This window comes from Asterias amurensis, chromosome 12 (genome assembly GCF_032118995.1).
Source record: "Asterias amurensis chromosome 12, ASM3211899v1".
Classification (NCBI taxonomy): Eukaryota; Metazoa; Echinodermata; class Asteroidea; order Forcipulatida; family Asteriidae; genus Asterias; species Asterias amurensis.
This window is the reverse complement of record NC_092659.1, coordinates 10,443,838-10,455,682: the sequence shown is the minus strand read 5'-3', so window position 1 is coordinate 10,455,682 and position 11,845 is coordinate 10,443,838. Positions and strand designations below refer to the sequence as shown.

The window sequence follows — 11,845 nt, the reverse complement described above, 5'->3', positions numbered from 1 at the left end:
TCCAACTCCGATTATGACACTTGTGTAACTGATAAAGAAATTTAACTGCAAATGCTTCTCTTCACCAAGGAGTAAATTCGTACATATTGACGTGTAAACAAGTCGAGTTGTGACGGTGTTATCGCGAGTTCACTGAGGCTCTCGCGCGAACTGATGGCTGCCGACTTCTACCCCAAATGGGACCGTAGTCGTGAGAGCAGCAGTCTCACGGGACCAGCAGTCTCGCGAGAATACCGAACACTGGCGTTGCCTTGGATCGGCCGAGTTGATCTATAATGTTATGAAATGCAAATGTGTAGGATAGATAATTTAAAAGTAGAATATAATGATCCACACAAACATGCCTCGAAATTGCAGTTTTCCTTTTACGGGAAGAAACACGGTCGCCCTATTTGTGGAGTCAAAATTTGGACTCCATAAAATGAGCAATGCATACGTTAAATAATATACATGAATTTGTCATTATAGTAACTGTAGCTAAACCCCTACTGTGTCAATACCCCCCCCCCCCCTCACCCCGACATCTTACATGAGGTTTGGGCTACCTTTTAATAATGTGTAGTTTTAAATGAAAACAAAAACAATTTTTGTCTTATCATCAAGTAATGTTTATATTCAAATTGAAATTTTAAACCATGTTTAGTCAATGTCTTGATGATCTTGGCCCAATTTCATATTGCTGCTTAGCGGCCGAATTTGTGCTTTCTGTGCGATTTCCTTTTATAGCGCTGCTAAAGGAACACGTTGCCTTGGATCGGACGAGTTGGTCAAAACAAAAGCGTTTGTAACCGTTTTTTATATAATGCATATGGTTGGAAAGATGTTTTAAAAGTAGAATACAATGATCCACACAAGTTTGCCTCGAAATTGCGTGGTTTTCCTTCTACTGTGCGAACTAACACGGTCGGCCATTTATGGGAGTCAAAATTTTGACCCCCATAAATGGCCGACGTGTTAGTCGACGAGGTAAAAGGAAAACCACGCAATTTCGAGGCATGTTTGTGTGGATCATTGTATTCTACTTTTGCAACATCTTTCTACCCATATGCATTTTATAAAAAACGGTTACAAACGCTTTTCAAAGACCAACTCGACCGATCCAAGGCAATGTGTTCCTTTAATGTCATCTGTGGCAGAATCATTAAGTCTGGTTCTCATTATGGTCGCGCACGATTAGCTGTTATGGGAAGCAGGAACAAGATGTTGGTTTCATTTATTTATTAATTAGCCCATTAACATGGATAGAAAATAACCCATAAATCGCGTATTGGTGACGAGCGGCGAGGGGAAAAACTAGCATTGTAGCAAAATGTCTTTCTCAAATTTACAGTTTAAAAAAAAAACATAAATAAGGTAACGGTATGAGTGGGAATCAAAGTGTGTTGAATCGGTTTTAAACTAGTGGTTTAAACCCGCCGAGGCCTGGTTCTTGATAATTTACCTCGACTTCTTAATCGTTAAAATTATCAAGAACGTGCCTCGGCGGGTTTAAATCACTAGTTTAAAACCTTTTCAACACACATTGATTCCCCTGCAAACATGTGCAACAATTGAGAACAATGTAAACCTTCTTCGGCTTTTCAGACCTAATCGAAATACTGAGTCAGACTTGTCTCAAACTTTCTGCTGAATATCAAGCTTTTTGAAGCCATTGTCATTTCAGTGATGGGATACCTGTTTTATTTAGATCTTCACGATCGTCCAATGTTGACGTCAGTTACTGCCGGTGCTGGCTATTAGTGGATGCGCAAATGGTTCTGTTCTGTTCCATGGTTAATAGTGATTCATTGCTGTCTCTTAACAGGGCACTTGGTTTATCCAGATGGCATTTGTGTTGCATTACCCACTATAGCTGGCACCGTGCAGGTTCTTCATCACCATGACTATCTGGAGAAGTACAAACAATCCTTGGAATGAGCATAGAGTAAGGAATGAGTGACCAACGTTTTCTGTTGCATGTCGTGTATAATACTAGGCCCATTCTCCCGGCACTGATATAGGCATATTAGCCAGTTACACCATGATTAACGCAGCTCTCGGTTTAGGCCAAGTGAAAAAAAAAAAAAAATTATAAATAAATAAAAAAACAGTTTAGTGTTTTCTCCCTCATCCTTTTTTTTTTACCGCATCCTTTTTTGTTGTGTTTTATTTAAAAAATAAAATCTTCAAAAAGACATAATTGTCTGTGTATTTCTCATTAAACTTCCTAATCTTTTAAGAACTTGAAGAGTTGATGGCCAGTTAGAATTAAAATGCTTGGCGGTCACCTTTGCAAAAAAAGTGAAAGATAACAAATAAAAAGGCCCATCCTCCTCTTTTTGGAAAAGCCCGGACGATCAACTAGTATTCTTTTTGACATTTCTACAAAGAAAATAAACCAGGGTTTTGATTGTCGGTCTTTGGAATAGCGTATCTTTAGCAATACCAGGAATCAGGGGCTATAGTGTGTAGGCTGAACAGTTAATTAATTCTATCATATCTGAGCTCCACGTCGGATTCTGATAATTTGGAAAACATTCAGTACTCAAAGGAAGACTAATAGCTTAATGGCAGCCAATTAACTTGACAATCAGAAAAATAGGCCCGTTTTAGCCAATTATAATAACGAGTAGCCAATTAGACCTGTAAGCCTATCGTCACCAGTCACTCACAGGCATGTCATTGTTTGAGGCACGTATACGTAACGCCATGTTTAGGCCTATCGTCACCAGTCACTTACAGGCATGTCATTGTTTGAGGCGCGTATACTGTAACGACATGTTCTTTTGAGGGATTGACTTGCTTTATAGTCCACTACTGCGGAGTAGATTTTTCTCAGTTCTCAATTTTGAAAAGAAACGTCATGCTATATACCTGGGGGAAGAAAAAGCATGACAGTTGTTTTCAGAACTGAGAAGTCTCCGCGACTGACTGCCAACAAATCTTCACTCAGCGGCAGTGAAATTTAAGAATATGAAGCAAGACAAGTTCTGAAATTGTCTTGAAATGGGGGGGGGGGGGGGCACCGGGAGCCATATTTTAGGTCGTATTATGCTCTCTGGTGCTCTATATAGGTCTTTTCAGACATATTTTGGCAACTTTAATTCATCTAAAAAGATTTAAAAGTTAGATACTAGAACCAATATTATACAGTCCACTTACTGTCACCCCGACACTGCAAACTCAGGCCCTGAGACCCCGTCGAAGGATTCATCCACCTCTCTCAGAAACTTTCTTAAAAGAAACGCCTTGTTTCCAGGGGTCATTATAGCTCCCTATAGCAGTCGAGCGATCCAGAACGTCAAGGCTCGTTCCAGTGAGTCATTACTTTCCAAAGAACCCCAGCAACAATTTAGTTTCAAGGGGAAAGGTTTCTTTTATTGTAACTTTCCACCCCTCACTTCATTCCAAGTTCGTGAAATAACTAGTTCTTACCATCATATTCTTTACACATCGGATCGACTTCGATCAACGTGCTGTATACAGGAAGAACCCGTCTAAAGGCGCCCACCAATCCGCAAGAAGTAATCGCGCAAAATTAATTTGGCTTTATCGGGATGGCACGAAAATTACAAATTTATTCCCGGGGCAGAAAATGCGGTCATCTTTGGTTTTATATAGTGAGTCTGGGAAGTCCCGTTTTGACGGTGCAAATCGACCAAGTTAAGCATCCTGAGCAATTTTCCCGTTTGGAGACATGCAAAATTCGCAAAACTTATAACTTGGGAATTACATTTTTTTTCTCCAAAAGTGCAGACGTCATAATTTGAACACAAAAGTCTAGATGTAGGCCTGTACAGCCAGTGACGGAGTTCAAGTTTGCACCAGCACACTGGGGTGGGGTGATCGCAAGTAAGCCAAATAGGAATCTCTCTCGTTTTTCTTTCTTTTTTAAATCCATCTCACCACCACTGCCATCAACAACGATTTGGGGTCCCCCTATATAATTATTTGGAGTTACTGTGTCGTTGACTTTGAAGTTTCTGGGATCGTCTACTAAAGTGTTAACATCAACGTACTACGACTGATGAAAATCAGTTCCAAGTTCTATGTCTAGTATTTTATTGGACAATCATCACCGAAAAGCGACAGAGAGGGCTATTTTATGTAAACAGGATTAACTAAGGTCTTCTAAAATTAGTTATTACTTTAATCATCAGCAGGCCGCTGCATTATTATTTTTTAAGTGAAGCTGAACGCAGCAGTTTCTGGTAGTGTGGCTACCAATCATACACTGGTTCCCCCAATATTCGTTCTTTCATGTCACCGTAAGTGATTTGCTATCTTCGGGGAAAGCCCATCGGGACAGTGAAAATGTTAACACCAGAGATTTTAGGGAGTTCCGGCTAAGTACAGATCCCTTTGCCAGATCGTGTGAAATGTTCAGAACAGATGCACGCTACACACGCGTTTACGTCGGACGCACGTCTTATCTCGTCCGACACGCATTCACGCACAAGACCCACTACACACCCCAGCCTCACGTTGCGTACCAATTCACGTCGGACCGACGCATGGATCCACTCGGAGCCGTCTCGTCCAACACGCAATGAGATAAATTTTAAATGTCTCAACAACTACTCTGTCCTTGTCCGCCGTCGCAAATTAGGCCGTGTCCGAATTGGCGACTTCGGCTACAGCTACGGCTAGATCAGCGCGTCTGTCAGTGTTGAAGAATAGCAGACGCGCGCGCCTTAGCCGTAGCTGTAGCCGCTAGCCGAAGTCGCCAATAGACCTTTCCCATGAAATATGTAAATTGCACAAAGCGCGTGCGCACTAACGTTTTGGTTGGCAAAATGAGGGAACATCGCGCTGTTTTGTACACGGCTAATCTATGGCGTTTGCCAACCAACAGGGTCTGTACGCATGCGTGAATGTAATTAGCATATTTCATGGGAAGGGAGTCCATTCGGACACGGCCTTAGTTAGGCCGTGTCCGAATTGGCGACTTCGGCTACAGCTACGTCTAGATCAGCGCGTCTGTCAGTGTTGAAGAATAGAAGTTCGTTATCCGCTGCGCGCGCTTGACTACAACACTTGAGGGCGCAAGTCATGTTGAAGTTGTTGTTCATCTGAACACACCTGACAGACACTCACGCTGGACCGATGCTGCTTAAAGTAAGACACAAAAGTCGTTTTTTATCGTCTTAACAGCGGCTGGCAGTGACAGTAACAAAACTCAACAGTAGGTTTAACTAAACTTTACTTTGTTAACGTTTAATTTTCTCAAAATCTGTTGCTAATGCCTAATGGCAATGCATGCACGACATTGGAGCGACGTCTATATCGGTCCTGGCCTGGCTGGGACGTCGTCAGTCAACATGGTCAAGTGACAAGTGCATGAAAAATCCCACTGCACTGACTGACGTTGCATGCAACATAGAAGTCCAACCTAGGCTAGAGAGCTACTCCTATTGACCTAGAGGTTGGATGATGTTTCTTTGACTCATTTGATTGGCATTGTTTGTATAATTAATAATGAACTAGTGATTTACAGTACACCAACAATTTATAAATTAAATATTTATGTTGCGTCGGAAATGTCATTGTTCTAACTCGTTAGTTACGGAGGTGAGCCTAGACAAAAACTTATTTTACGCTGTTTTATGCTGTCTTAATAGAAGTTTCATAAGCCTTATAAGGATTCAGACAAAACATTCCTATTGGTCATCGTCCCAACGATCGCGGATAACAGGAATCCGTTTTTTTATTTATTTTAAAGTAGGCCTAGAGGACTATCCGGTTTAGGCCATGAGAATGAAAATGATAGATTTGCGCCCACCGCCCGCATGCTCTGAAAGCTATCGCCAACAAATTTCATTATTTTCACAAAAAAGACTCTGCATCACAAATTTTCAAGTTTTAAATCATCGAACAAGGGTAAACGGTTATATTTACGCATTTTAGTAGTAGTATTTTACAGGGCAGACATTCCGCCGCGATCGTGATTGCGATCGCGATCGTTTTATTTGCAGTCAGTAAAACAAGCAGCTGCTGACGTTCATCTGTCGAGCGCAATCCTCAAATTTGCGCAACAATATTCTGCGCAATTTCTAATTTGCGCTATGCAGAATAGGCAAATTTGTGTATCGAGCACCAGTTTTGCGTTTGAAGATTGCGCATCTTCATGTGCAAAGTAATAATGAATAATGAAAAATGAAAAAAAGCCTCACGTCATTTCAAAAATGCCCGGACACAAATCTAAAACTTTCACTCTCATGGCCTTATTAAAAGGTATCCGTGCCCCTTGCGGATATACGGTTAGGTCAAAAATGATATTCCGGTTTCGGTTAAGAAAAACTATTTGCCATTAACCAGATATTTGAATTATTTGCCCAGGCCTAATTGCCATTACGATGGGATTGCAATCCCTTCATTGCTGATTAGTGTTGTATTTGTGAAAAGAGGATCTGAATATAATATTCAAAGCAAATTTTTAGACACTATGATTGGAAAAATTAATAGAAATACATGTAAGTGCACACTTGGCAATAAAGTGTGTATGATAAAAGTATCAATTTCTTCGCATTTAGAAATATGACTAGGTTTACAAACTTTGAAGATTTACATGTATAGGCCTATTAATTGTTTTGTTTTGATTTGTGTGTATTTTCAGCCATGGGATATAAAGTATGGATAGCATTGGTTTGCATCAGGATAGTGTTATGTCTGTGGCCAATGACAGGCTATATTCACCCCGATGAATTCTTTCAGAACACAGAGCCGTTAGCAGGTAAAAAGTTTAATAGTCTTGTATATTGTAAACGAACTTATGTGGTGTTTCGCAGTCGAGTGCTTTACGTGTAGTTCATCGGACCCAAGCTCTGGTGTTGTCAGCAGCATAGACACTCGGTCATGACACTTGTGCCCTTGAGCAAGGCACTTAACCATAATTGCTTCTTAAAAAGTTGAGAAGGTACTTGGTACTTGGTAGTTTTCCTCCTGAAACTTCCGCTCGGGAACTTGACAAGAAAGTCAGGAGAGCTTCGTCTAATTCATGTAGCACAAGCACAAACTGCTGGTTTTGCCAAAGTTTGTCCCAATTCGTTGAGCAAATCCTTTGAATGCGTTCTACAAGCTTTGACTCAACAGAAGTTGGTCTTTTAATAAAATGGACGGCCTGAAAAAGCAAGAGTTTTGCGTCACGCAGCCATTAACCGTGTACAAAACAGCGCAAGGTTTCCTTATTTTTTACAACCAAAATGTTAGTGCGCACGTGCTATGTGCAATTTACATATTTCATGGGAAGAAGAAGTTAGGAGATTTATCAGAATTTTCATTTATAAATATAATTTCTACACTGAGAGTTGTGTATAGAGACACACTGTTGACTTTTAACAGTATTCTGAAAAAGTTTCTATGCCTGCCTGCATTAAGATTTTTTTCAGAACCTTTTGAGTAAAATTGAGGGCACTATGAAGTTAGATAGATGTAAATTTGCATCGGAGATAAAGAACATTAATTTTGTTTTAATCATATACACCGATAAATGTTTGTTAGCACGAACATGTTACCCTTGTGGGAATTCTAACCCACGACCTTTTAGAGCAGTGACACTGACCTAGAATTGCAAAGGTCAGGGGTTCGAGTCCCACCCGAGTAATGTGCCCATGAAACACAAACAGCAAGTCAGATGTTATAAATGTAAGATGATTGAGTGATACTATTTTTGGTCTGTTTTTCTGTTTGCAGGAGACATCTTTGGTTTTGATGTTCTACGTACATGGGAGTTTAATTCGTCCCGGCCAGTGCGGAGTATCTTCTTTCCACACATTACCACTGGATTAGGATACAAGATCTTGCAGTATCTAGACAGTGTAGGCATTGTGTCAGTTAGCTCCTATACTTTACTGGTATTCCCTCGTGTCATCATGGCTTTAGTGTCCCTGCTATGTATTGACTATCCAGTCTATATGATATGTCAGTTACTAAGGATTCAAGCAGACATTTGTCTCACAGTCTTGGCAAGTTCTTATGTATCTTTGACATACCATACACGCACATTTTCAAACTCATATGAAACAATGGTATTTGTCTTGTTATTACTTCTGGTGGTTGATTCCAGATTAGATCAGTTTAAACCACCAGAAACACAACCGGAGTCCAAAAAGAAACACCAGACAAAACCATCTGTTAACAAAGTGGCAACAAGACCAAACCATGGATTTTGGATTGGAGTCTTTGTAGTTGAAGGAACATTCAATCGAATTACCTTCCCTTGTTACTTTCTTATTCCATTGATATTTTGGCTGACAGGGTCATCAACAGAATTTGGAGTTAAAGCTGTACGTGAAGTTGTAAGAAATGTTATTGCACTTTTGCCGGGCTGTTTGACAATGTTGATAAGTAATCTGGTAATGGACTCTGTATACTTTGGCAGTTTAGATGCAACTATTCTTACCAAGCCACACATCCTGTATTCCAACTTAAACTATGACTTTCTCTCCAACAATATCACAGTGACTCCACTGAATTCCTTGTTATATCACTTGGATTCAAGCAATATAGCACAGCATGGTTTACATCCAAGAATCACTCACATCATTGCCAACCTACCCATACTCTATCTTCCTTTGGTCATCTGCTTTGTATCTGAGCTTCTGTCTTTAGTGAGTGGCACACGGCAGACACAATCAACTGGTTTTACTGGGTCAAGCAGTCGAGCATTCTTTGCACTATGCTTTGTCACACCAGTATTCCTTCTGTCTATGGTACCACACCAAGAACCCAGGTTTATCATTCCTGTATTGGTACCTCTTGTTTTACTCTATGCAGAGTTTGTCATGATGTCCACATCGCTCCCTAATATTCCTTGGATCATCTGGAATCTGTTGGGATGCATAATATTTGGTTTTATCCATCAAGGGGGTATTGTCCCTAGCATTGCTCATACACACTCACTTACTTCACAACCAGTACAGAATCTTCCAATACATTATCACTTTGTGTTTTACCACACATACATGCCACCACGCCATCTTGCACTCATCAACCAATCCATGTCTACAGTGTTCATTGATGATCAACACCCTGAAACTAACCTACTGAAGCTACCCAATATAATGACCTATCATGACCTGATGGGTAGCAGTAGCCTTACTCTAAGCACCACAGTGGAGAAACTTCTCTGTACTAAACGCACACCAACTCCTCAATACTACCAGAAACAAGTCTATGTATTTGCACCAGCATCCCTGGATGCTACATTCTGTCGTCTAGGAATAAAGCAGAACTATAAGTTGGTGAAAACCTTTTTTCCTCACATCAGTACTGAAGATATACCAGAACTGATGCCTTCATATACATGTGTTGCTGAACCAGAAAGAAGCTATCAATACAAGACTGGTCTGCAGACTTTGAAGGCAGTATTCTCATTGAATATGTATAGAGCTGATGTTGTGCGCATGATCGCATCATAGATCAACTGTTTTTTCCAGATTTTCTAGTTTTTTATACATTTAGTCCTTAAATTTAAGTTAAAATGTTTTTTATATTTCATTTTGTTTTGGTTATAGAGGTACATGTACCTCACTAAAAAGTCTTGGGACTAAAAATATCAATTTTTTGGTCAATAATGAATAAGACATAGAAGGCCCATGTCATGTGACAAGGCCCTAAAATACATGGATACATTACATTTGGAAAAAATCTTAAAACAGTAGCATTTTTATAAAATTAGAAATAATAAAATGTTGTATAGCCCAAAATTTATTGAGAGTTGATTAATGGTTCAAGGAGGGAGATACAACAATGTTTTTAGAATTACTTGTTACTTTAAAAAGACAACACCACAGTTCTAAATTAAAGTATTTGAAACATGAGTGAATTCTCAAAAAAACAACTGAAATAATAGAATGAGTATGTTAATTAGTAAGTTCATGTAGTGAGTGTGTTAACTCTGATTGTCTTGAGTGTGTTGAGGATTAGTAGGATCATGGAGCTATAAGGTAGGATAAAGCCTTGGGAATGAACCATTACTCATGAGTTACTGGAAAATGGATCCTACTTTTAGTTATTTTGAAATGCAATGATGTCTGTATGAGATTGATGGATCAGGTTGGACACCAGGAACTTTATAAGTACCGGTGTGGCGGTTTCAACTTTCCGCCGTGTTCAGTTTTCCGAATGACCAAATACGGTAACATTACGTCATGCGACGCCTTCGCACAGCAAGCGAAACTAGTCAATTGTTAGTGCCGTACTGTGTCCCGGAAAACTGAACACGGCGAAAGACTGAAACGGCCACACTGGTATGAAATCTGAGTACACTGGATTAGGGTTCATATCCCAGACACCATTGACTGCTCATTAGGCTATGGTATAATCATGCATATGATATTCATCCTACTTTAATTTGATTTCCAATTTGTTTGCTCTCAGTAAAACATACACAAATGTAAATAAAAAGACTGTAAAAGTCTACTGTTCATATCTAAGTCTGTAGCCATTTATGTACATGTACGTGAAGGCCAGCCAATATGAATTTCCTCAATGTCATTTTTTTCAAGTTTTTATTTTATTTCAAGGGCCAATTGAATTATCATGCAACCTTTAAATTAACAACATGTATGTAAATAAATGTTGATTTGTTGGATATCGTGATGTTTGCTGTAGGCCTACTACCTTGTCTCATGTTATATGTCAAGTTTGTAATTTTTAAAATACAATGTAACATGTTGGGATCCCATTTAATGCTCTCTGTGTTTGCCTTGAAGCCTGGCTGCTCATGATGTATTACATGTCACTACTGGAACGAGGAAATGTTAAGAAATGGTTGTGCTGCTACAATGTTCAGCACAGTACATGTATATGTACATGTATGGTATTTGTAGCAGTGAAATTAAAAGGTTTTGGCAATACATTTCTTGGTTCCACCATTTCTTGTCGCATCATAAGCAGGGTCGTTTTGTGGGCATATTACCAGAGGGCATTATATGAAATGAAGTTGTTTAAAAAAAATAAACAAAAAACAAACATATGGGAAAGCAGTTGGTAATTGTTTTAACTGATTCATAGGTAGTACGTCACACACCCTTCAAAGATTTATTTTGTACAATTGTAAACTTGTTTGATTTTGTTTACCTTTAAAGCCATTGGACACTTTCGGTAAACAGTATTGTCCAAAGGGCCACACTTCGTGTATCACAACTTATATATAAAATAAACCTGTGAAAATTTAGGCTCAATAGGTCGTCGGAGTCTGGAGAAAATAACGGGAAAACCCACCTTTGTTTCCGCACGTTTCGCCGTGCCATGACGTGTGTTTACTATAATCCGTAATTCTCGTTGTCGAGAATTGATAATTGTATGAATGTTTTCTCAAAAAGTAAAGCATTTCATTTACTAATATTTCATGAGAAGTCTTTTACCCTGTAAGTTATTTGTAAATCTGTGAACTTTTTTGTTTTTTTTCTGTTCCGAAAGTGTATAATGGCTTTAAAGCCACTGTACACTATTGGTAATTATTGTTAAAGACCAATCTTCTCACCTGGTGTATCTCAACATAATGCATGAAGAACAAACCTATGAAAGTTTGAACTCAATTGGTTGTCGAAGTTGCGAGAGAAGAATGGAAGAAAATAAACACCCTTGTAACGCAAAGTTGTGTACTTCCAGATGCTTGATTTCGGGACCTTGAAATTTAGTTCTGAGGTCTCGAAATCAAATTCATGTAAAATTACTTAAAAACTAAGCCCGAGCAAAACCATTTAGTAGGCCTACCATTTTGGCCTTCAGTCCGGACATGAAGCCTTACTGTTGTGTGATGTGCATTGTCTCTTAATAATTGCTAATGCTTCATGGCTGTTTACTTCCATTCTTGTCCCGTCTTGTCCCTTAGATCACCCTTACTTTATTTTTTTTGCCA

General features: G+C 39.3%; 1 protein-coding gene across 1 annotated transcript; it reads left to right on the top strand.

Annotated features, from left to right (window-relative positions):
- Positions 1 to 5,050: 5,050 nt before the first annotated feature.
- LOC139945474 (GPI mannosyltransferase 4-like) lies at positions 5,051 to 9,405 on the top strand. The gene is made up of 3 exons (XM_071942828.1): positions 5,051 to 5,164; positions 6,596 to 6,712; positions 7,672 to 9,405. Exons 2-3 carry the CDS (start codon positions 6,598 to 6,600, stop codon positions 9,396 to 9,398), a joined length of 1,842 nt encoding a protein of 613 aa, XP_071798929.1. The 5' UTR covers positions 5,051 to 5,164; positions 6,596 to 6,597; the 3' UTR covers positions 9,399 to 9,405.
- The last annotated feature ends 2,440 nt before the right edge of the window (positions 9,406 to 11,845 follow it).

Excerpts from the sequence above, each read along its gene's own strand:
- LOC139945474 (XM_071942828.1), top strand. The coding sequence starts at position 6,598 with ATGGGATATAAAGTATGGATAGCATTGGTTTGCATCAGGATAGTGTTA. Across the intron at positions 6,713-7,671 it reads GAACACAGAGCCGTTAGCAG|GAGACATCTTTGGTTTTGAT; the intron begins GTAAAAAGTTTA and ends TTCTGTTTGCAG.